This window comes from Camelus bactrianus, chromosome 12, assembly GCF_048773025.1.
Source record: "Camelus bactrianus isolate YW-2024 breed Bactrian camel chromosome 12, ASM4877302v1, whole genome shotgun sequence".
Classification (NCBI taxonomy): domain Eukaryota; kingdom Metazoa; phylum Chordata; class Mammalia; order Artiodactyla; family Camelidae; genus Camelus; species Camelus bactrianus.
Window position 1 is genome coordinate 29,565,669 of NC_133550.1, and position 26,219 is coordinate 29,591,887.

The 26,219-nt window shown below is 46.5% G+C and overlaps 2 protein-coding genes across 2 annotated transcripts in view; one reads left to right on the plus strand and one right to left on the minus strand.

Annotated features, from left to right (window-relative positions):
* Positions 1 to 26,219, plus strand: part of SYN3 (synapsin III) — a 447,670-nt gene that overhangs the window by 159,933 nt on the left and 261,518 nt on the right. The window lies entirely within an intron of this gene.
* TIMP3 (TIMP metallopeptidase inhibitor 3) overlaps positions 1 to 26,219 on the minus strand; it is a 56,245-nt gene that overhangs the window by 10,333 nt on the left and 19,693 nt on the right. The window contains exon 2 of the mRNA XM_010970481.3: positions 2,360 to 2,442. Coding sequence (XP_010968783.1) covers positions 2,360 to 2,442 — 83 coding nt within the window. The remainder of the gene's footprint in view (positions 1 to 2,359; positions 2,443 to 26,219) is intronic.

Below are 26,219 nucleotides of genomic sequence, written 5' to 3' on the forward strand. Positions count from 1 at the left end.
GCCTTCTCTGATTAGTAGACTGGTGCCTAGAAGCCAGTAGAATCCAGTGGCCTATCTGGATAGAAGGGCAATGACTAGTTCTATGAGTTATCTAATATTAGGCTGATAGCAGGGCCAGAGTTAATAAAAGGTATTAGATAGGGGTTGATGATCAAAGTAAGATGGCAGGGAGATTTTGGGAGTCATATAAAGAACACACGTCACTTGGGAATGAGATCTGCATTTAATTAAATGCATGACTCTGGGCAACTCATTTCCCCTTTGAGCCGCCGTTACAAGTGAAACAAGGAATTTTATTTCCTAGTGCCCAGCGCCCTGATCCATGGACCTGGGTGAAGGATGGTGAATGGACAACACAAGACCAGCATCTTGGGAGCTGGTGTGAGTTCTTTGAGGTGGATAGGCGAGCAGATGTTATTTGGCTTCTCAACACCCCTCAATGACTGTTCTTACACCAGCAAGCGGGGAATGGGACATCCTGCCCACAGCAGGGGCCTCGGGTCACCCTGGCATCCAGGTCCCGAAGGAAGGAGAGAATCTCGGCAAGCTTAGGAACCGCTGCCCCCAATTCTTCCCCTCCCAGCTCTCTGCTGGCCACAGAGTGGCTCAAATATGAAGGATTGTTCCATAGCAGGCAGGAATGTGTCTCCTAAACCTCTGCTTTTGTCTAATCTGCTTTGGCATTCACTCACCGGCTGCCAGGGGTTGCACAGTGGGTTTTGAGGGTTGTTACTGCACTTGTTGGTCCCCCCCCCCGCCCACTCTTCTCTCCCCACAGCCGTCTGAAGACATAAGCTGGTCCCATGACCAAGCTAGGGCAGCCAGGGGCAGTTGGCCAGGGCTGACTCTGGACATTACATAATCAGAAGGCTGTAGATGTTTCCAAAATTGAATCCAAAGCAACAGGTTCCACAAACTCAGTACATCTAACCTCAGGCCTCAGGACCAAGGAATAATGAGACCTGGAGGTCTGCCTCTGAGATGGTTGGATACCACCTGTGGACTGTGTCACACCTTGTCTCAGTTCTACCTGGCCGGGTTGAGGTAGTTAAGGCTTGTCTTCTTTGGAGAGTTTTCAGGCCAGTGGAGTCTCACCTTCATTCCCTCATAGATGGACAAGCATTCACCAAGTCCCTGTTGCCTGCTGGGTCCCCCCAACCCCCCAACCTGCTGAGGATGCAAATATGAGCACTGAGTACAAGGCTGGCAGTCCACTGCAACCTGGGCACACCTTGTATCGAACTTCTGATTAATCATTCACTTGTGTCTCCTCTCCTGGCCTGACTGTAGTCCCTAAACATAGGAACCACATCTTCCTCCTGGCCTCCACAGTTCCTGGCACAGCGTGCTACATGTAAGGAGGTGCTTACAAAGGTGGAGTAGTGATAGGCCATCTGCTGAGTTATTCAGGGTGGAGCCCCAGCCCTCTGTGCTAAGGCACCCAAACCAGCTCCTGCTTAGAAGTAACATAGCTTGTGTCCCAGGGCACTTAGAATCCTGAAATGTCTCAGCCAGAGGGGCTCTTGGGGCATCCAGCCCAATCACACATTGTTAACAGATGGCAAAACTGAGCCCAGGAAAAGGGACAATTCCAAGGTAAGGCAAGCAAGCTAAGTGGAGGGATGGAGCTGAGACTAGGAGGCAGGTGCTCTAGGGTTCGAATCCGATATGCTTTTTCTTAAGGTGTACATCTTGAATGTGCTTCATAATGTTAACATGCTCAGGAATATGAATACACTTAGTAAACAGTGCTAACTACTGGGATGCAAGAAGTTAAAGGAGGGAAAATGGAATAAGAGGATGAAGTTCCTACCCTGACTTGAGGTTCCTGTGATCAGCACAAGTTCAATGTAAAGAGTTGAGGGTTAAACCTAAGTTGTAACCTCAGCAACTACATAAATCCGGTAGGCATTGTTGAATCCCCAAAAGTCAGACCTCCAGAGAGTCCATAGAGATGATATAGTCCACTCTCCCCCATTTTACAGATGGGAAGACTGAGGCCCATCAAGAGCCAGTGACTTAGCCAAGGTTTTATAGTTACCAGGTAACAGGGCTATCTGCTATCTGGTTCCAGAGTCCAGCCTCTTAACAGCTGCTTCCAAGGGACTCTGCCTGCCCTGGCTCTGGGATGAAGCAGCTGCCCCCATCCCCACCCATCCCTTTCTGCTACCTCAGCTATGCCCTCTCCAGCCAGGTGGAAGGGCTAAGGCTGAGGCTCAGACACTAAACAAACACACACCCTAAGTCCAACCCCCTCTTGCCTCCATTGGCCAAGACTTTCCAGCAAAAAAAAAAAAAAAAAAAAAAAAAAAAAACCCAAATCTCTCCTGGAGCCTGAGGCTGGGCTACTGTCACTCACCTTCATCTGCTTGATGGTGTAGACCAGTGTGCCAAAGGGCCCCTCCTTCACCAGCTTCTTCCCCACTACCTTGGCCCGGATCACTGTAAAAAAAGGCGAGATGGAGACAGGGAGGTTAGGGAGGCCTGAACCACATCAGGCACCACATCTCAGGATGGACGTCCAGACCACAGTGTGCCTGGAATTGCTTTCTTAGTAACTTTGAGGCAAGTAGAAAAGATGATTGTGTTTATAAGAGCAAGAAATCAGATAAGAGACATCGGGATGGGGTGGGCAGGGAGGAGTGAAAGAGAAAGGGAAGGCAAACATCTTTGGAGTTAATTTCCCTAAATGTTCACAACTGTCAGCCAGAAATTCCTAGGCTGCACTCACCCTTGTAGGAATTTCTTAACTCTGTGGTTTCACCATAATCCAAAATCTGCTTCTCCTGTTAGAGCCTCCTGCCCTCCTTCCATTGTCTATCTGACAATCCCGTAGTCTCCCAGACCTATTCTCTTCCTACCAGGACCCCTGTCTGAGCTCTGCCTCATTTGTGGCTTTTCCTTTACATGCATAGATTTTGCCACATCCTTACATCCCTGCAGGATTGTGATGCACCCCAGCTTCCTCCATGCCCCAGTTGGCATTCTGATGGGGCCCTTGGCACCCAGTGCTTAGACAGCAAGGGATGCAGTGAGGGCAGCTCAATGAGGATTTGGTAGAGGAGGGAACAGTTGGGAGCAGGGGCTCAGGAGCCAACTGAACTGTTCCAATCCTAGCCCTGATTTTATGGTTATTATGACTATGGACAAGTATCTTTGTTTCTGGCCTCCAATTTCCTCTTCTGTAAAACAGGATAATAATGGTACCAATCTCCTGAATTGAAGGGATTAGGCAAGATAATGTGTGTGACGCTTCTGGCACCATGTCTTAGAGGGTATATTAGATAAATGTTATTAATATCATCATTATTATCATCATCATTGACAAAAATGAAATGGGTTGACCATGAAAAGACTGTTACCAGAAAAATAGCTTCAGTTTGTCACACATCTATTATGTGCAATAGTACTTCTTACTTATTTACTCTTCAAACTGCCTTACAAAGGCAATATTGGCATCCACATTACACAGATAAGGAAACCGACTGAGAAGTGAAACCACTTCCTCTTTTTGAGCTTGAATTTTCTCATCCGTAAAGAAGGTATACCTTTACCTACATCAGGGAATGAGGATTAAACAAGAGATCTTATGAAATTTCTTACTACAACATCTGGTAGGAAGGAACTGATCAGAAAATATTAGTTGACTGTGAATACAAAAATAATTAGACAGGCCCAGTGTGACACAGACTGGAAGAGAGGTATTTACTACATGTAGTAAGAACTGAGAAGAGGGGGGTTGACTTAGAGATTATAAGAGGCTGTACTTTCTCTTTCTAGTTTATGTGAAGAAGAAGCACCAAAAGTTGTCTTCAAATATTTGTTAAACCAGCACATGGAGGAGAAAATGGACAGGTCTAGAAGACGTAATTTAAAAACTGCAAAGAAGTTGCATTCATTGGCTGAACCAAAGAAAGAGTCATCTAATAACAAGAACTAGCAACAAAGTTGGGGCGAGTTGGGGTGTTGTTGTCATAGGGGCAGGGAGCATCTCCATCAAAGGGGAATGGATGCTCTCATGCTAGGACTTTGACCAGAATGGAATAGATTTTGCATGTATAGCAGCCATGCTTTGAATCACAAAATGAATTCTTCCAGCTCTAGGTTCTTATTACTCTTTCCTACCTCAAGTTGCTCTTAGTCCCAAAAAACTGTAGGTGCTCTGTTTAAATATTTGTTACACACACACACACACACACACACACACACACACACACACACACACACACCTACACACCTGTCTATTCTGGTAGCTCTGTTATCCTTCCCCATGTTGGATGTTCCATCCTGTTTCTCAATTCACCTCTGATCTCAAAAAATTTCTTTACTAGGAACCAGTTACCCTATCTCAACTGAATTCTGTCCTCTTGCTCCCCACATGAGCTTGGAGCCCAATCTCCCAGTCAGGACCCAGATGAATCAATGGCCCCTCCAGATGTTACCTGCCAGGAATGGCAAAACACAGAGCCCATTGGCAAAGTTAGCAATTTAGCAGAGGCAGCTCAAATTGAGAGGAGGTGAGTGTCTGTTTCCAAGTCTGCTGTAAAAATGAGAGCTTGGCAAGATCCCAGGCCAAGCTCCCTCAATATTCTGCCTCCACCTCTGTGTCTAGCTTCGAAACAGTATCCTTGGCTGGCAAGGAGCCATCCTCCCAGAGGCCCCAAGGACTATTTCCTCTGCATTAACTCCCACAGGCAGGTTGTAACAGCTTAACTGTTGAGCAGAAGGCACCTCTGCCAGGACTTTCCTATTGATTCTTCCTGAATTGATTTGGCTCCATCTTCTGCTGCTTCATTAACACAGAAGGTAAACCAAGGAATGAGTCTTTGCCTTGGGAGGAAAAAAAGCAAAAGGGATTCCTTTAAATAGCAATGTCTACCCTTTCCTGGCTTAAAAGTGGCTTGACTTCATTTAGATATAACATGTCATAAGCAGACCTGTCCTGTAAGGCTGGGTACTTCTGGAAGCTTCTGCATGCACAGTGAACCAATTCCTTCTTACCCTGAAATGGCCTGAGGTTGGAACCTTTTCATCTAAGAATAGTTCAGGGAAAAGAGAGTAAGTTTTTGTAATCAGGAAGCCACATTTGAGTTTGAGTTCCACCATTAGTGTGTGGCCTCAGGCAAACTCCTGTGTCCCCAGTGCTCTTTCCTCCTAAATCTCTCTGATTATCTTGGCCCACTGCCCCTCACGTGGCTTATAAATGATGTACTTATTACTAGTGGAGCAGCAACATGACATAGCATTGAAGAACCTGGTCTCTGGAATGTGACTGCCTGGGTTTGAATCCCAGCACTGGTGCTCTGTGACCTTAGGGAAGTTACTAAACCTCTCTGTGCCTTTGTTTCCTAAAATATGACAATACTTCATAAAGTTGCCATGAGGGTTAAGTAGTACAAGCACTGAGAACATTGTGTGACCCATCCCAAACCCCACGTGTTTGTTGTCACAGTTATTAGCATTACCACTGTCATGATTTCTGCTATGTGTCTATCCTGAGCATCTTTAGGTTCTAACATGCACTGTAAGCTAAGGCCTGGGAGGTTCTCCTTAGGATGAGGAGAAAGACAAGCTCACCAAAATACTCTGGCCTTGTAAAATTTCAGGGAGAGGTGGGGGAGCACACATTAACTTGTCAGGACAAACTTACAAAGTGTTTTTAGGCCTGGAGCACCCACTCCATCACAGGTACTTGTCGCATCTCATCCCCTACTTGTAACCCAGGAGCGCCCTGCCAGGACCAAACAAGATCCCATGGTCAGGGTCCAGAAAGACCAAGGCTGAGATGCCCCAGTGGAGAGGCCACACCAGTGTTTTTCTTACAAAAACAAAACTGTATTAAACTGAAATAAATTAAATAACATTCTGCTCTCCCAAATAGATTTGCAAAGTCTCTCCAAAGTAAAATCACTAGCCAAACCCAAATCTGTCTATTTGGTCTGTGAATTAATGTGTCTTTATTTGCTTCAGTTTTTCCTCTGCAATTCAAATCTATGCTATTTTGTACTTTCTTGTTTGACTATCAGGGTACCCCCAAGTCATTCGCTGGCACCGGGACCAGAATGGACAGGGGAGGTGCAGAGAGGTCACCTTTGCAAATCTACGTGGGAGATCAGAGCGTTATTTAATTTTAGTTTGGTTTAATATAGTTCAGCAGCAATAGAAGACAGTTTCCAAACCTGGAGCTGGCCACTCCCACCACTAGCTAGCTCCCACCACCTTGATGTGGTGACTGGAAGCCAACTTTACACATGGGCTGAGCTGGACACAGATTTTCTTAATTCTCCTCTATGCTGGAGAGTGGTCCTCACATTGTCTCTCCAGAGTCCTCCAGCAGCTAAACCAACATGGGCGTGAACTGGGTTGGTGTCCGGGAAAATGAGTTGAGTACTGTTGGAGGTGACAACAAGAAATAGAAGTCTCATTTTCCACCTCCACAGAGTACAGTCTAGTGGGAAAACAAAGTTTAAAAGTTTATGGCCAGAGGGCTGATCTCCAAGGTACAGAAGCACCAGTCAGAGAAATGGGGGTGAGGTGCAGCCTGAATCTCAGTCTTGGAGCCTCTTACACTCTTGGGCTTCTTGGGGTGTGGAGGTCAAAAGAAAACAGAGTAAACAGTATTTTAACTTAAAAGCATGTAAGAAGAAATTTACCTGGCTATGTGTGCTTATATAACTGGCACATGGATATAAGAATGTGTGTGAGACCTCTTAAATATATCATACACCTTAGGATCCAGGTGTAAAGGTATATCTCTATAGAGTTATCTTTTCTTCCTTTAAATAATTTTTTGGGAGGAAGGATATTAAGAGCTTGCAAAAAAACAAAGCAAAGCAAGGCACATCCCTTCCAGAAATAATTGTGTCCTATCTGCCTCCACCCATTCATAGTAATATAGACCAAAAGCAGCACACACTTTGAACAAAACCCAATTTCAATGTCAGTTGGATTCTGCTCCAGTGCAGCTTATTGGTGTGTCCAGCAATTGCACATCTGCTGTTCATCAGCATATTCAAAGAGGGATAAAACACGCATGAGCTGGCCCCTGCCTCTAACCCTCTCCTTCCACCTCCTGTCCAACCATCTTCAATCAAATCCAAACCTTTCTACTTTAAACTGATTGTTGGACTTTTCTACCAGTCAGCTGGAAGGCCAACTTTGGTTGGGTTTAGGATCAAGGATTACTTAACTGAATTAATGTATATCAGCTTAAGACTCTAGATCTGCCCATCTTACCATCCTGTTGAGAGCAGTACAGATCCCTTCTGTTGTATGAGAGTTGATTCAGCCATCTAGTGGATGAGATACTACCCCTGCCACACACACACGCACACACGCACACTGCCCCATGCGTGTCTCTCAAAGACCCTGTAGAATGATTTTGCTAGCTTAAAGTATAGTTTTTAGGAGGACAGTGAAGATAAGTAAGGCACATCTGGACAGCAGACAAAATGAATTTCTTCAAAAGTAGAAGTCACTATTTGTGTCAGTCCCAGAGAGGGGGCTGGTCTTCTGACAGCAGCAGGCAGGACTAGGTGGGCACAAATGCCTGGACCCTAGGCTCACCTGTCTCCTTGTGCCTGGAATTGGAGGAAAAGAGGGATCTAGGAGTGTTAAAATGATGCCCACTCCCATAGAAGCACTCCAGAAATGAGGAAGGAGGTATGCCTACAATCATCCAGCTTGTCTAATGGTCACTTGATGTTTATTTCCCAGTTGTCATCCTCCCAGAATGGCAAAAGAAAGGTCCTTTCTGAGGTCAGAGTACTCACAGTAAAGGCAATAAGCAAGAGACCTCACAGCAAGGCAGGTCCACAGCCCACCTGACTCAGCCGCTAAGCAGTTCCCACTGTGTACCGTGAAGATCCCGTATTTTAGCCTCAGCAAGGAGGGCAGAGCCAGGCTCTCTTGCTCCTCCAGCTGCCCACTTGGCAATTTACCCTTAGCTCCTTGCCTTTTGTTGCATCACACCAGTAAGTCTAGGGAAGAGGGAAGGCGCTAGAACGCATTGGTTAACAGCTACTGTGTTAACCCCTCCCATGTGCCAAGCAGTGTGTGCATGTTATCTCATTATTCTCATGGAAACCCTATGAGGTGGCTAGGATTGTCCCTGTTTTCCAACTATGGAAAAGAAGAACAGATGTCCTGAGGGCAGTTTTGCATCCCAGTGTGGGGAGAAATTTGGTGGGTCACCCAAGAAAGCAGACTGCCTCAAAACCTTTCCGTAAGATTTTTTCTGCTTGCAAAAGAGTTCATAATTTTTCTGCACTTCTGCACCTCCACTGTCAGCACTGCTAAGAATCAGAGAGGAAGACTGGTCCCTAGGAAGGAAGACCCCCTTATAATGCCCCAATGACCTCCCCCATCCCCTTGACCACCTACTTTTCTTTCCAGTCACTCACACAGCCCTCTGATTAGTAATAAGAGTCCTCAAGTAATCACCATCAGCAGTATAACAGAGTATCATCTGTTTAGCATCCTGTGCTCCCCAGCACGACTTTCATGGAAGGAAAAAAAGACCTTAGACACCACAAAACCTGATGATCATGAGGTTTCTCACAACACTGTAAGCCTGAGGTTAATTAGACTGATTAGTTAGATGAGACAATGCACATGTAAAAAGGCATTTTATAACCCTAAAGCTAAACAGATGATATACTGTCATGTTGTTGATGATGAGTACTTGTAAATTCTCAAATGTACTAATCAGAGGAAGGCAGCAAGGGACCCAAAACGATTCTTGCAATTCAGCATTTTCTCATCCCCTGAAGATCTTTAGTATCCACTTCCAGTGACCTTTTCAAGCTCTTCCTCAGTTATCTGCTGCCTCTTTGGGGACACTTTGATGATGTCCATGTTTGAAGAAAGGGCCTTAGGAATTAAGGGTTTGGAGGTAGAGGCCTGCCAGGCCCACCCTAATGGATCCTTCTGGTTCCCAGCCCATTTTTCATCATCACCTCAAACCCTGAAAGCCCCTCTAAAAAGATTCAGAAGCTGAAAGGTCAGATCAAGAAACCTCTAGAGTAGTGGCCATGATACACTGGAATGGAGTGCATGGGACCTGGATAAAGTCGCTGCCCTGTCACTGTGGGACCTTGGGAAAGTCGCTTCCCATCCCAGACTATAAATTGGTGTGATAATTATCAAGCCCAAAGGGTTCTTATGATGACCTAATGCCCCTCCCCCACTCTACCAAAGCAGCTTTTCTCAAGGTCACCCATGACCTCTGTGGTGCTCAGTCTAGTCAGCAGTGGGTGCTTCATCCTCCTCTTATTCACATCCAACATGCGGCACTCATACGACCTGCACAACAGACAACTTCCACATCTTTGCAACCTCCAACCCAGAACTCCCATGACCTTTGACTTACATATCCAAGAGTCTACATTTAGTCTACATTTACACCTGGAAGTCTAATAAGACATCCCAAAGTCAACCCATCCAAAATCGAGCTCCTAATAATGGCCCTCAGCCCCACCTAGGCTTCCCCATCTCAGGAAATGGCAACTTGCTCCACTCCAGCACCCCACCTCCTTCCTACTTTTCCTTCACCCCAAACAATCCTCACTCCACCCCCCCACCACCACATCCCACCCCACCCTGGACCTTTGCTTTTTCAACACCCCTGCTGGAGCACTCTTCCTTCAGTAGCTATATGGATCCCTCCCTCGCCTGGTTTCAAATAACACCTTGTCAGGGGTCCTTCCTTGAACCCCAGCTGCCTCCCCTATGCACTCCCTATATCCCCTGGCCAGCTTTACTATGCTCAAAGCACCAGCCACCATCTGCCATATTATACAGACCTTGTTTTTTCATTGGTTGTCTCTCCCCACTAGAATGGAAGCTTCATAAGTAGTCAGGGTCTTTGTTCTATAATAATCTAAGCAATCAGAAGAGAGCCCGGCAGATAGCAGGCCCCTAATATGTATTTACTGAATACATGAAGCTAAAAGTGCCACACACATGGAGAGAGATTTGAAAAATAGATAAATAACCCTCCTGGGCAAGTACTAGCAAGTGACCAAGTCTTTCTGAGCCCTATTCCATTAAAAGGGGATAATAACAGGTCTCAGTTTAGAGGGTCAGATAAACATCTGTCCAGTGATCATTTATTAAGTATTGCGCTAGGCTCCCAGGGACCCCGAGATAAATGAGGCTCCAGAGGAACTCAGGGGCTAGTTACGAAAGTCAAGCAAGTAAACAGGTGAATGGCATTTGAGTGCAGCAAACACGGCAGTAGTAGCAAGGATCAAGAGCCAGTATGCCACAAAAAGGGGTGAACGTTGTCCCAGGGAAGGGTGTCAGGAGCTCCTAGAAGGTGGCAACAGTTTTGGGCCTTAGCCCATGCTGGAGAAGAGACTCAGTTTGCTTCTTCTGAATCCAGAGGAAGCAGAAATCGGGACCAGACTTGGTGGGAAGGGGCTAAGGAAAGCATCTGGGAGTGAGCTGATTTCTGCCTTTCTGGGAAGATGGCCCTGGAGAGCTAGAGGGGTGCGGGGTTGGCAGGGCAGCCTGTGTGAGGAAGAATGCTCCTCAGAGGAATCTCACAAATAGGCTCTTCCTGCAGCCTGCCCTGGTCCCCTGAGGGCACTTCTCTCTGTCAGTTTCAAAGGCCCTTTTTGTTGATGTCAAAGCCATGGTCAGACGGTTTAAGATGCACTTCCAATCAAGATAGGGAGTCTCCAGTTCAAAGCCTGTCCTGACTGACTAACTCTTTCCGTTAAGTAAAAATATTAATCTTGGTTTTATTTAAGCAGGTTTTTTGGCAAGAAATGAACCCTTGTGGCTAAAAATAAACCCAAATACACACACACACTCAGAAAAATCTGGAGAGCTGCAAATCATTTCAACCCAAGTTTCCATCTCAGGGAAAGCTATTAAAACCCAGAGGATATTAAAATCTCTTTCTGCACAGAGACTCTTGTTTCTCAGTTCCTACTTGTGTTCTGGGGTCCCCCAAGCAAGGCTGTCCTGGGGATGTCCTGTCCTGGGGCTCCTGGCAAAGGGCAGGAGGGGCTGGTGTGGGCTGCGAGCTCTCCTCACCTTGTAAGCACTGAATTTCTGCTTGAGCAGGCTAGGAAACACACAGGGGCCCCTGCTGACGTCTGTTGTATATGAAATGAAGGGGCCAGAGAAAGGAGGAAACGGAATACAGGCCCAGAAAGGTCAAGTTGCCTGGAACTTTGAGATTATCCAGAAAAGAACACAAACAAAATCTACATCTCACTCCTGCTTTCCTGTTTAAAGTGTTGACCTCAATTTTAAACTTTTAAAAACAAAATTTAAGAGTTACTACCTAGGCACATACCTGGACTTGGGATTAATACACTTCATTTCTAATCCAACCACTTGTAAAGTTGGCTACTCTCAATTTCTTCCAGTGGCCACAGCCAATTTGGGAGAAAGATAAGGATCATTTGGCTCAGGACAGGGCAAAATCCCAAGGCTGGCTGGTTCCTGGATTCAGGGCTGACTCACCTGTGGAGTGAGGACCATCGTGGAAGGGAGATGGGATTTGTGTGACTGGGTTTCTAGCAGGCCAGTAAGGAGCCTGGCTCAAAGTGTTCACCAAGCATGATTGGAATCACAGAGGCTTTTGCTCTGCAAAATGTGGTCAGGCGGGGAATGTCAACACCCTGAAGCACAGAAAGTGCTTCTCCTATAGCCCCTTCATTCTCCCAGGAACAAATGGGAACTTCAACTTCACGCACATGCCCACCTAAGCCTCCCTGATTTCACAGCATCTACAGTATTATTCTCATTATTCTCAGTGATGTATACATGACTGTCTAGAGCTGAGGCCCCACCTCAAGTCCTACCACTTCAAAGCCACCAGCACCCTCCATTGCATCACCCTCTCCACTACACTGACCTGTCCTGTGATGCCCCTTTTCTCTGTGAGAATGACTTCCTTCCTGTGCACCTGCCCACACATCTGTCTTCCTGCAAGATCCACTCAGCTGAAATGCCACCTCCTCCAGGAAGCCTTCTGCCCATCCCAGGCCATGCTACTCCCTCCTATCTTCTGCTCAGCTTTCTTTCTTCCCATACAAATTTCTTAATGATCAGTACCTTGGTGCTCACTAGCCTGAGTTACTAGACAGTAGGGGCTGCATCTGGGACTCCAGCACCTGGCACAGTGCCTAGAATGTCGCAGGGGTCCCCCAGAATGTTTTTGAATGAAGGAATGAATGATACTGCAGGAGGAAACTAAAGGTAATACAATAAAGGGAGACAGGAATGGTTTCATGTTTAGGCTCTTGGAGTGGGGGTCAGGAGTCCTAGTTCCTAAGAGTCAGCCAGAAAAGAGGAGGGGCAGGGGAAAATGTGAACAGAGAAGCTGAAATAGGACCCTGATCCCCAAATACTGAAGATTCAAATCCAAAGAGGTGAGTCACGGGGTCCTGTTACAGGAGGCCCTAGTTAACATGTCTCTGCAAAGGAGTAGCACCCAAACTCCACCCACAGATGAGAAACCCAAGGCTCAGCTTCTGAAAGGTGGTTCCACCTTCTCCTTCCTCCTCCTTCTCTCCTTCCTCTCACTTCTCCTCCTCCTCCTCTTCCTCCTTCTATCATGAGTACTTGGAATTAATTCATTTACTCCTGCTATTCATTCAGAAGAGACCACATGCCTTAGGTCCTGTGCTGTGCCTTGGAGTTCAGCAGTCAGCAGGCTGACAAAGTCCCTATCTTCAGGAGGCTTATTTCTATCTTGTGAGACAAGAAGCAGGTGGTCCTAGTCAGGGATCCACAGGAGAGTGCAGGAGACACACTGCCAAGCTAGGCACACTCCGTGTTTTGGGCGCTGATGCTCCCCTGCTGACCACACTTTGCAGAGCAAAAGCCTCAGTGATTCTAATCATCCTTGGTAAACATCTTGGGGCAGTCGCCTAACTGGCCTCCTAGAAACCCAGATCGCACAACACCATCTCCCTTCCAAGATGGTCCTCACTCCCCTGGTAAGTCAGCTCTGGATTCAGCCCTGGTGGTGCTATGGACGTGTCTGGTGGAGACATCTGCCTGAGCTGACATCTGAGAACTTACCGTGAGTCAGTCAAGAATGAGAAAGAAAAGGCCTTCAGGTAGAGGATGGAACAGAGGCAAAGGTCTGGGTGCTGGAGAGCCTAGCCCGTTAGAGTGACAGAAAGCAGTTTGCGACAAAGGGTAGGGGACGATGGAAGCTAAGAGGTAGGCAGGGATGCCTGGCTTTGTAGGGTAGGTCTTGCTCCAACATGTCATTTCTCAGGTGGGTTTCTACACTTTGAAGGCAGTGATGAAGACTTATCACTTTGTCCCTGCCAGAAGCCTTCAGGATAAAATGTTCCCAAATGGGTAGGTCCCCAAAGCCTCAAGAAACCCCTAGAAACAAGAGCAGGTCTTACTTGCCCCACTTGGCATCAGGCTCACCAGTGATCCCATTCCAGTTCACATCCTGTTTATGATCTTCAAAGTTAAGATTTAATGAATTCATTAATTTAATGAATCTCCCCCACACCCTCCTCTCAAGCCCATTAACCTCTTGCAGCAGTTTTGCCTTGGGTGTTTTGGCTGGCTCAGCAACAGCATGTCCCACAGTCGAGTGCATGCCAACCTCTGGAAGGTTCTACTCCACTCAGTTCAGAGGTACCGACCTGCTTACTGTCATGCAGGCTCATGGGTGAGGGGTGTTCTGAGCTCCAGCCCTCCCCAGGGGCCCATGGGAAACTTTATCCCACACAAGAGGCCACCAGAATAGCAGCCTGGTCTTCAACCATGGCCCCTTTGAAGCGGTGCCCAGAAAAATACCGCGCCGACGAATGGTTCTCAGAACTTGGAGCTTTCAGGTCAGGTTATTTTTTGAGACCAGAACAACTGGCAACATCTTAGGAGTTGTCTATAGTATTTATTTTATTTTTCTGCTAATTGGGATTTTGTTTGCTAGGAGAGCTGAGGGACTCCAGGATAGGTCCAGGAGCAGGAAAGCCAAGGAATTGTTAAGCCAGGGACCTCTCTTGTTTGCAGGTCTCCAGACCTGCAGATGCATCTTTGCAGACAGACAGTGAATCTGTTCTCAAAATGCACCAGGGCTGGGCAGGAGACTTTCCTGTGGTTTGAACAAGCAGCAGTGTCTGCTTTCTGCTCTATCTCTCAGGGTTATACAACACAGATGCCAAGAAGACCCTGGTAGATTTATAACTTACCCTTTGGGTAGCTTTTAAAACAGTCAAGGCTTCCCCCTCCTCTTTTTAACTTCCCTCATTTCAGCCTGAAGGGCTGTGGACACCAAGTGGACACAGCTTGAAAGTTCCCATTGAAAGCAGGTGCTCTCGTGCCCCAGCTCACTCAGAACCTTCCCACCAGCTCACAACCACAGTACCCAGGTAGTGGGCGCACAGGCTGAAACAGGTACGAGGAAAAATAAAGTCAGACTATAGATCTTCAAGCTGCAAGACAGTTATCAGGGACAGCTAATGCTGAGGGTGTGGAGGAATGGCTGGAGATAAGATCTTAGTGCCTTGTAAGGAGGTCAATTCCAGTTTAAAGAAAATAAGCAAAGAATGCTAACTGCTGCCCTCTTTGGTCAAAGTGGGTAACGGCAGACTTATTAAGCCAATCTTTGGTATTTTTAAAAAATCTGCCCTGGCCTGAGTGTGATTGGGAGATGGTGTCAGTGGTAAAGAGGAAAAAGACCATCTACCCCTTGAACACCATCTGAATACAATCCACAGTGCCTGAGCCTCTTGTTCATTCAGTATTTCTTGAGTGACTACTATGGGCCAGGCACTGTGTCAGGTGGTGGAAACATACAGGGAACAAAACCTTACAGATGTTATATCTAATCCTTAAAACTAACTTGCAAGATACGTAACATGATTTCCATCGGGTAGACAAAGAACACATGACTCAAGAGAGATAAGAAGCTCCTCAGAGGTCGCACAGCTAGGAATTAAATCCACGTACACCTGATAGCAAAGTTCACTCATCTTCACAAATCTGAACTTTCAGCCAACAAATCAAATGCAGAGTAAAGGAAAATTCTGAAGGTTGAATTATCAGAGAAGGACTCATCTAAGCCAAGATGGTGAGAACTTTGAGGTGAGGTTAACTTCCCAAAACAGAGAAGTCCAGTAGTCAGCCTAAAGTCCCATGGTTTGGGGTGGGGAACACCAGCCTGAGGACCAAGGAGAGTGAAAAGGAGGAAACAAGCAAATTTTTATGGACACTGGATCAGCAGCTTTGGTCTAACTCTGCTCAGCTGCAAGGCCTCAGGGCCTTTGTACATGCCATTCCCTCTGCATAAGACCTTCTACTTCCTTTTATCTATCTTTTGTATTTCAACTCAAAGGACACTTCCTTGGAAAAAGCTTTCCCTGACCCCTCCCCCAATATCAGATTAGAACAGAACTCCTGTTACATATTCTCATAGTCCCTGATTTGTAAGTATATGTCTGTGCATTCATTTGCATAATGTGTCATCCCCTCCTCCGCCCCCTACACACATACACACACACAAACACACTAAAATGTGCTAGGATCTTGTCTTATTTTGCTCAGCATTCTCTCCCCAATGTCTCATACAGTGCCTAGAGCATAGTAGGTGTTCAGTAAATAGTTGCTGGGTGAATAGGTACCAAGCACCTATTTCTGGCTCCCCGAGAGTCTCCCACTCCACCTTCCTCTACTGTGCAGCCGTTCCACCCATATAACTAGCTGTAACTTTCCAAAACCAGTTCCTCTGCCAGGAGCTGACCAAGAAGAATTTGTTGGGTTTTAATCATGGAAGGAAAAGAAGAGGGGTGTTCCAGGTTGGGGGTATAGTTCAAGCAAGGGCACAGAGGTCAAATTGAGCCTGGAGTGTCAGAGGTCACATGGCTAAGGGACCGTGAAAATCCTGGCTGGAAGAGACACAGAGGAGGTCCATTAGCTCATTCCAACCCAAATGTCAGGTTCTCTGGGTTACAGGAGCTTGAATGGGGGACTTCTCAGGACTGTCCCATAAACTGGGTCTTTAGACAATGATGCTGCTTCTCTGTGCCCGGGTCCTTAGCCCCTTGACCCCCCACATGGTTCTGTCTTGATAGCCTTACACTTGCCATCCTCAGGCTTATCAGTGAGAATGGACTTCTGAATCCAGCCCACTGACTTTTCCCACCCTGGCAAGATACGCAACTTTTCAAATCTCAGTTTCCTCATTCTGAAGAAAGGTGAATAGCACATTTGTGAGGGTGGAAAGTAATAAAGATGGAAGCCACCTGGCACAAGTTTTCCAAAATAAACCCAAGTTCCTCTTTTCCCGCCCTTACCCAACTCCCTGTCACTTCCCAATGTGCAGGCTCACTCCCTCCCAGCAGAGTTGACTGGGACTAAATGGGACCAGTGAGTATTAGGAAAGTGGATATAACCCCAGAGGCAGTTACCAGATTTTATGTAGGTCCATATCCAGCTGCCTAAATGGCACCCTGCACCAGACCAGACCCAGTCATGTTTTCTGGTTGTGTGGACCACCCAGAGTGCACCTCTCCTGACAGAGCATCTATCTGGCTGCATTCTCTGAAGGAGAGCTGGCCCAATAAACAGTGAATGTGCCAGGTTACAGCTAGCCCTATTGCTGGATGCTGGATGGCCACAGAGCATCCCCAGGACAAGTGACCTCCCCCTACCACCTCTGCCACACATTTGAGGGCTGGCAGGGGTTCAAAGTTATTACATGTAACCTAGAGTTTCTTATTCTGCCTGTACATGGGCAGCTTATACTAAAAGGTTGGCTGAAGTAGTCTCTGAAGCACACACCCAACCAGTGCTGATAGATGTTGCCAACTGGAATGACAAAGCAAGAGTTTTTCTTGATATGCTGGTGTTCTCAGAGAATAAATAAGTAATGGGAGAATCAAAGATGAACACATTTGGCCAGACATTGCCATGAAAAGCAGGAGAATGGTCTTTGGAGGCAGTGCCCAACTTTCCCTGTTGATAAGAATACTGTTGTCATCAATTATAATGCTAATAGTGATACCATCATTAATTATAATAGATGCCATCATCCATCAAGCACTTACTGTGCACATTCAGTGCTCAATGCTTTACTTGCTGTGCACATTCAGTGCTCAGTGATTATCCCATTTGAGCATCATAAGACCTTATAAAGTAAGGCTGTCATTAGCTGCATCTTGTAGAAACTGGGGCTTGTAGAGAATAAGTGACTTTCCCATGGTCATCAAAGTAGGAAGTGGTGGACCCAGCGTGCCAGTCCAGGCAGCCTGACTCTGGAGCCGCTGCTCTTCACGACTGGCTCATACCTCCCTTCCAGAAGCACATGTGTGACCACAGTGCAGGACAGGCACACTTCACAGGCCACGAACTCTAGGTTGGGTGCGACCTTCACAGTCACTCAGTGGAATCTCTTTTGGATTTCTTCTACAGTCCCATCATCCTAGGGTTAATCTGGCAGCTGTGCAACATCTCTGACCTAGGTCAGCCTGTTCCATTTTGAGCTCTTTTTGACTGTTGTAAAATTCTTCATACTGCCTCTCTGTGGCTTCCTCCAACCAGTTGACATCTTAGGCTTACACAAAACAGCCTATTTGAAGAGCATGGTCAGATGCTCTACGTCGTCTCCAGGATAAATATTTGCATGGATTTTGATGGCCTTTCCCCACCTATGACATGATTCTAAGTCTCTTTCACTTGGGACCTTTAGCTCTAATTGTGTTGGTAGAGGATGAATGCAAATTTCCCAGGGGCTGCTGATCAGTGTACAAATTTGAGAGAGACTTCACCTTCCCCACACTGGATGCTTTTACTGCTGTCAGTGAAGTCTAAGACTTCACCATCCATTAAACGCCCCTAGTGTTTTCAAAGTAGATTCTGTCTCCCAACTTTAACACGATTTAATAAATAACTCTACCTGCTCTACTAGATAACTGTACTTATTTGGATGTGAAAGTAAAGAAATGTGGGGAAAGGAGTCTTATTACATAGAAAGTATTGAGTAGTAGAAAGCTCTGAGCCAGAAATTGGGAGCTAGATTCTCTTTTCAGTTCTTCTACTCATTTGTTATGTGAGTCTGACACTTTCTTCTCAGAGCCCTAGTTTCTTCTTCTGCAAAATGAAGGGGATGGACTGGATATATTCTAGGGTCCCTCACAACCTAAGGGGCTAAGGTTGTGAGATTATTTTACCATCACCTTATATCTCTAATTTATACATTTCCCCTGGGTTCTACTGTCTCCATTGCTAATGGTCCAGGACATCATGTTCTCCCTGTTTACTGAGTGTAGGGTCACATTTCTGAAGAGTTGATCAAACTTGATTAATTATGATGCTTCAGGTGCCTCTTCTGGCTTTGTCTTAAAGGTCCTTCTTGACCTGTTATCTGTCTGGATAATTTTCAGTTGCCAAAACTGAAGACAGCAGCAAGGGAAAACTAGGGACAATAGCAAGGGTGGAAGTAGCTCCTAAGTCACCTCACGTGGTCCATCAGCTGTAGAAACTGAGTCACTCTCACCGATCTGTTTTCTTTATGAGCCATTATCTTATTTTTTGTAGTGACATACCACTTTCCAGGCTGACAGTCCAGCAAAGAGTGAGAAAAGAGTATATTTCTAAGACTGTAAACAAATCTGGTATAATTTCATTGGTTAAAGTCACTATGGGAGCACTGGGCATTAATGCCAGATATAGTCTCCTGCTCTAAATGCTCCCATATCTACCTACAGAAGAACTCTAAAAAATGCTGAGAAGTAGTCTTCTGACTTTAATCTCTCAATTGCATATTATTCCAAGGTAATAAAAATGCTTCATGGGGACTATGCTCCAGTGGCCTCACATGTACTAAGTGCGCATATGTCACATCCATGAAGATAAAATTCAGTCCCTCTTGCCCTGCTGATTTAGTCTGACAGCAGCTAAGACAGTGATCTATTAGACATGTAGATTCTCCAACACACTCCAATGTTCTAAGTAACTTTAAACAACTTACTTCTCTGGGTCTCCCCAATTCTCCTATAGAGTGGGACAGCATACCATACACTCCTGTCTTCCCTGAATAGCTTATTTCAGATGCTCCTTGAGCTGATCAGAAAAGCTGTCCTTAAAACAAGAGGGAGCCTCTCTTTTACCTAACTTCAGGCCCCCGTGTCCCCCTGAAGGGTATACTTTGAGACATAAAAGCCAAACTACCACCATGATCTCAACTTCAACCTCAGTCTAACCTGAACCCAGCCGAGCTGCATCCCAACCCTGGTAGTTTCTATTTTTGAAACAGAAGGAATATTCAATATTTTTCACTCTGTCAATATTTTTACCTTCATCTCCCTCCTCCTCCGTCCTGCCGTCATGCCCCTGGTTGGGGGAAAAAAAGTTTTATTTTAAAAGGCCAAACAAAAACAAAACCCAGTCCAGGCTGAGGCCAACAGATCGTGATGTTCTGGGCGGATTTTGCTACGTGCCAGCAAAGACTGTCAGCAAGATCTACAGGAAACACCTTGCAGAATCCACTGGGAGAAGCAGAGGCCACCAAGAAGTGCAAAGCAGATACACCCGGTCTGTGTGACTGGCTCTCAAGACCAGGGTACAGGAAATGGCTGTGGGATTTTAGGCCCTCGGAAGGGCAAACACGCAAATGGGGAGGAGGGAGGGTTGCAGATCCCTCTGGTATTTTCCATTGGGAATTTCTTAAACTCGCATATTCGTTCACAACTGCCTGTGCATGATCTGTGCAGAGAGGACTCAATAAGAAAGGCCAAAGGCAGCTTCTCAAGGGTCTGCTCCAGTGTTTAGCAGAAGTTACATTTTCTGTGAAAGAGGGACCCGCAGTACAGTGGTCAAGGCAGTGGGGATTGGGCACCAAAGAACCTTAGGTTAAATCTCAGCTCCATATTCTGTAAGGTGCCGACTCTTAGACAAATCATTTAACCCCTCTTAGCTTTGAAAATGGAGATGCCTCATAAGTTGTTGTGAGGATGAAGTGAGACATTGAACATAAAGAACTTCACACAGTGCCAGGCTTGCAGCAACCTCTCAATAAACAGTGGTGGTGATTATTACTTTGTGAGAGGCCCCCTTTCCCAAGGCAGTGAAGAGGCAAGAGGGCAGTAGGAGAAAGAACGAAGCAGTTCCAAGAAGAGAGAAAAGAAAATGCAGAATACTAGCTGGCATCCATATGGGGCATTGCAAACTCACAGTCTAGCTGCCAACCTTCCCCTTGTGAGATGTCGGCTGCCCCACTTACTCTTGTTCAGGACATTGTGATTTCAGGTCAGGTTGAAATGAGGGACATTAACTGGTATCAGTCCAAGTGGAATGAACACCGCACAGCAGTGTAGAGAGGCCCAGTGACAGGGAGAGGAAGCATTGCTAGAAAGGCTAATGAATAATTAAGTCCTTCAGGGTCACATCTTGGTCCCTTTCTACCCAGGGGCGGGGAGTTTGGATGGGCCCAAAGTGTTCTGTCATAGTGTGTGGGTAGCCCCAAACCTTCCTTGCAGAGGAGCTGTGGGTATGGGAAGCCAGCCCTGATGTGCAAAGTGAGGACTGAGAGTCATGGAGTTGGCAGGCCTGCTCGGGCCAGGGTCAATGGCCAGAGCCCGGCATTGTTCTGGCCGGAGGGAGGAACGGCCAACGGCCAGCATTCTGTGGGGAGGCCTTGGTAGAGCGAAGGCCAGATGCAGTCCAATTAGGGTCTGATAGAAACCAGGGCCGTTTTTCATGAAACAGGAGAGGGGTGGCCCTGCTGTGGTGCAGGCACTGACCAAATAGAGCATCTAGCACCCATCGATCCCCAGGTCAAGCAGTGTGCCTGGCTGTGGGTGCACATGAAATGCTAAGGGTGCCCCATTCCCCTGCCTCTGCTGTAGTGAAGTGCCAACTGGGAGCCAGCTAGGCAAAGAGGGCGTCTCCATGCTCATCTACTGTTTGGTAACAATTACGGGTATTCTTTCAGCACCACCAGAACAGTAAGCTGGGGGCAATTCTTTGAACCACCAGGTGTGACCAAGAAAGGAAGGTTCAGATTAAAGAGAACACCAGTTTTAGTGTTCAACACAATTCATGCCTCTCTGGCTTGGGACTGAAGTCAGCAATGGTGAGGGGCAGGGGCCTGTTAAGTGCCGAGCTGAATTTCCCGGTTCCTTTTTTATCTCTGCCCCCTATTCTTCAGCAGTACTCTCTGGAGCATGAAAACAGTGCCAGTTTCAGCTGGTCCCCTGTGCCAATTTCAAGTCCACTATAGGGAGCAAGCCAGTGGTCTCTTCCCACTCCCAAGGCTACTTCTGGGGTAGTAGGGAGGTTAAGGAACGACTGGCCCCCAAGATCCTTGTTTTTGTCCTGCCCTCCCCCATCATGGGGACCCATAATAAGATAGGAAGAGTGTGCATTTCTTTATGTGACTATCTCCTACAGCTTTGCCAGTGGACTCTTTGGCCTCAGCACCACTCCCCTCTGCTGGCCCCATCATTGAATCTGGAAAGGCTCAATCCAGCATGCTAGTGAGCCAAACACATGGAAGCAATGTGTGTGGGAGGGTGATGTACTCTGTCTCCCAGGGCCAGTCTAGCAAGTCTGCAGTGGGTAGGCAAGAAGTCCCGGCTGAGTCGCAAAACCATTGTGCCAAGCCACCTGGACCACTAACTCTGGGGTAGCCACGGGCAAGTCAGTCCCATCCCTGGGCCTGTTCTCCCAACTGGGAAGCAAAGAGATTGCATAATGGCCCTTAAAAAAATCTATGAGTCCACATGGCCCTTCCTGTGGTCTGGAAAGCTTGTCTAGACAGGCAGGAGAGGCTTCTTTAAATTCTGGTCCTTCTTGGGTGACACCAGTCGACCAGTGGCTAGATTGCTCTGAGGCTCTAATACAGCAGCCGACAGATGGCAGAATCTCCCAGAGGCTTGTATCTCTGAAAGATCTGCTGCTTCACATCAATAGAGAAGAATGTTGTCCTGAGAGGCTGTCTGCTCCTAAGTGGCCCTGTAAGAATTCTCTTTGAGTTTCACTCACGCTAGGCTAGAGCACAGGAGCTAAGTTGGAGTCCAGCCTTGCCCCTTGCCAGCTGGGTAAACTGGGGCAAGACAGTTCACCTGTCTGAGCCTCAATTTCTTCATCTGCCAAAAGAACATTCATTGCTGTGTTTAACAAATATTAGAGTTGCAAGTATGTTCTAAGCGGTGAACCAGACAAATGAGGCCTCTATACTCTTCTTAGTGCTTAAATAATAGTAGGGGAGATGGACAGAAAAATAAATAAATATCCAATAAGATGCCAGGTGCTAGGAAAAAAGAGGGTAGAGAATGGGGGTGGTGGGTGGTATTATAAAATAGGGTGGGCAGGGAAGGCCTCTCTGGGGAGGTGACATCCAAGTTGACACCTTTATGATAAGATGGAACCAGCCAGTGAAAATCTGGGGACAGTGTGTTCCAGGGAGAAGGGATAGCAAGTCCAAAGGCTATGAGACAGGGACAAACTTGGAGCCCAGAGCTGGAAGGCCAGTGTGGCCACAGCAAGGCAAGGGGAGACAAAGGCCAGATCCCATAGAGCCTTCTAGAACCTGTTAAGGAGTTGGGAAGCCACTGGAAGGCTTTAAGCAGGGTATTACTAAGATCTGAATGACATTTTAAAAAGGTCACTCTGGCTGATTTTTGGAGAAGGGAGTTGGAGGGAGGGCTGCAGTGAAAGCAAGGGAATTAAAACAGTCATTACCACACTTTCCCTGCCTACCTCCTAGGGTCACTTTAGGCTTCCATGAGATTCATGCTGACACCTGAGAAGTCCAGAGGCACAAGAGGAGGCATGTATCCTCACATGTTTTAAAATCCATTTTTACAAGTAGGAGCTTGCAGAGACTGGCACCAGTTACTTGGAACTGTGTCCCTTTGTGGATTTCAAGGAAATAGGGTAGGGCAGCAGGTTCTGCCCTGCCTGAGCTATGCAGCTGTCCAGGCCCAGATGAATTCATATATTTAAACCGAGAGCTTTGCTCTCAGCCACACCTGACTCTGCTTTTGCTGCTGGTGCCGGACCGAGGGTAAGCTAACACCCAGCAATGTGGAGAAGCTGACACTCCTTGCAAACGCACTCGCTGAATTCCTGGCAGAAGCTCATCTCTCCTGGCCTCACTTTCAGGACTGAGAAGGAAAGAACAGGAAAGCTGGAGGTTTGTTCACTTAGGGATTTTTAATTTCATAGTGGGCCTATGTAAGGATCCTTGCAAGGATCGTGATCAGCAAAGCCCCTACACCTGGAGAGAATGTCCTAATGCTCAGAGCAGGAGAGCTTGGAGGCATCATGGGTTCCAGCCCTCTTCCTTCCACTGGGATTGGGAGCACTGGCTTGGAAGCCAGAGGTCTGGATTCAAATCCCATCTCTGCCTCTAGGTTTCCTCACGTGGAGTAAGAGAGGGAGAGTGGCAGCAACCTCTCAGGGCTGTCGTGGGGACGGGTAGGAGAGCAGACATGAAGACGCCCAACTCAGGGCCTGCCTTCATTCACTCACTTACTCATGGGCCTTCTGGGTGACAGGCTTGGGACTGAAGAGTGGACACGCTGGTGCTTAGTAAATGTTTGGGGAATCTGAAGATGCACAGTAAATTATATTCCAGCTAAAATACCCTGAAGTTAAGAGAGAATAGTTAATAGGATGACGTGTACTGAGTATACAGTTAAAAGCAATTAAGTGTGAACATCTCGGGCCTCAACTGCCTGCCATCTGTACAGTAGGGACACTGAAATTTCCCAAAGCCTCACAGTTGGAATTTGACAAAATGAGATCAAGGTATCTGTTTTTCTGCTGCAGCTCCTGGTCCACACACTACCTGTAGTTTTGTGGGGATTTCTCCATGCTTTTTTTCTTTTTTATTTGAAGTATAGTCAGTTTACAATGTTGTATCTTCTCCATGCTTTTTATTTTCTTGTATTATTTCTTTCTTATATAATTAATACAAATTTACTAAAGAAAAGTTGGAGGAAAAAGAGGTAAACAAAAAGAAAACTATAATTTTTTAAAACAACCTAAGCTTCCACTACCCAGTTATAACTATGCTTCAGGTTTATGTTACTTTCAGTCCTTTTCTTTTGCACGTATAAACCTGTGGATATAGGTCTCCTCCTCGCCCCAATAATACAATCATATAGAATTTACTTGTTGGTGATCTGGGTTTTTTCAGTCCTAATATATCAGTCCATCTGGCTCTGCCTCATCCCTTTGAATAGCTGTATTGTTTTCAGTTGTGTAGATATAGCACTTTTATAAACAACTCTGTGATAAACATCCTTGTGTGTTTATATTTGTGTATATATACACATACATATAAATGTTTATATACATATACAAACATGTATACCTTTACATACACACATCTTAGCATACTTACATGATTATTTCCTCTGAATCTAGAAGTTCCACTTTTTAAACCCATCATTTTAATATTAATTGAATCCAAGTCAGCAGACCCTTCCCACTCCTGAACTGGCTACTCTGCAGACACCTAAGCCTCACACTGAGCATAACTAAGGAAGCATCAGGCATGGTTTCTCAGGTCCTACAATTCAGTCCTACCTCCCCCCATTCTCCCACCCAGAGCCTCTATCCTTATGCCACCTAGGCCAGCTGGTGATCAAGTCTGAGAGATATCTTACTGCCTGAGTTCTATCCCTCTTCTGTCCCATTGGACCCCGGCCTGCTATTTCAGAGTTTTTACAAGCTTTGAGTAAACATCCCGGACAGGCAGGGCCAAGAGGAGCACAATCATTTATGTCACAAAGTCACTAGTTGAGGCCACTTCCCCAAACAAGGTTCCTTCCTGCCTCTGCCTTTCTACTTATAAAAGCTCTCCACTTGCAATGGGCAGTTTTAGTCTGCTGCACAGATAGGGAGTATCCATTTTGGTCAAAGAGGGGATGCAAACTGACTTACCCAAAGCATTTGCCTCAAACACTGGTCTTGAAGCATAAGAATGACATCGAAAGCAAAGGAAACAGACCAGAAGGTTTCTTGTGAAGAAAGCCATGATAATAACCTATTCAACTAATAAAAGTAACTTTCTCCTATATGTGTACAGGGAACTTGCACTGTGTACACATACCTCTAACAGTCTGAACTCAGTGATTCTGTTTGGCATAAACTTACATATATTTTATTATAAATATTTTTCCTTCAATTTTGAGAGGTCTGGCAAGTTTCTCCCACCCCTGATTCCCAAGTGAGCTTCAGCCAAGACCCTCCTGTCTCAGTCCTGTGTGACTATGGGGTTCAGAGATACAGCATGTGATTGTCTTAGGTTATGCCTTCCCCTCCTCTCCAAAAACAACCCAGCTGCTCCATCCAGGGCTGCCTAGTAGAGAAAAAGTGATTCATCCCAATGCAAAAGGAAGACCTGGCTCAGGTAGGGTTATTGCAAGAAGGCACTGTATTTTAGAGGAATTTAAGGGCTCTCTGACTCTTTAAAGGTGACTTTTTTGCCTTCCTACGTGCTGACTTCCTAAGATGCCACTCCATTACCTTTACATGCATAAGTGTCATTGGATCTTCCTCTACAATCACTAGGTGACAAGGAATTGTAGGGATATGCCCGTTTCATAGGTGTGAAGATAGGGGCTCTGAGGTGGACTGACTTGCCTAAGACAGCATAGATGACTGAGGATTCCACCCAAGTCTTTTCACTGTGAGTTCAGAGTTCCTTCCTCACCCTGAAGAGAGCCCACCAAGTCTCTTCTGACTTCAGCCAGTCACGAGGCTGAGTATCCAGAGCCCAGTCTTCGGGGCCCAAGTTACTCTTGGAGACACTTTTCCTTCCCTCCAGTTGCTATTCCCACTGGTATTGGCTCACCCAGTCCCAGACCACACCCCTCTATGCCTGACCAGCTCTGTACCAATCCACAGGACCCTGGCTGTTTCTGGGCTGGGACAGGGAGGGCCCACTGCATCCTGGTTTCTCAGAGGTGACTCTCTTTGGCAATCCCCCAGGTGCAAATCTGGCTTACATATTTAGAAGAGAAGCAGAGGAAACCCACCCCACCCACAGCCCCCAATGGGAACACCCCCCCCACCCCACATCCCTTGTGGCAAGTGACAGCAGGTCCCACCCACAGCAGGTCCCTCAGAGACAGAGGAAATCCAGCTGAGATCCTCAGGAGCAGTACAGATGGGCAACAGGGGCTGCCATGGAGCCCACCACAGAGCACAGGGGTCCCCCCTGCCCCAGGAGCCAAAGATGAGTGCCCAGAAAGGGGGCAGGCTGCTACTGCCTTCCC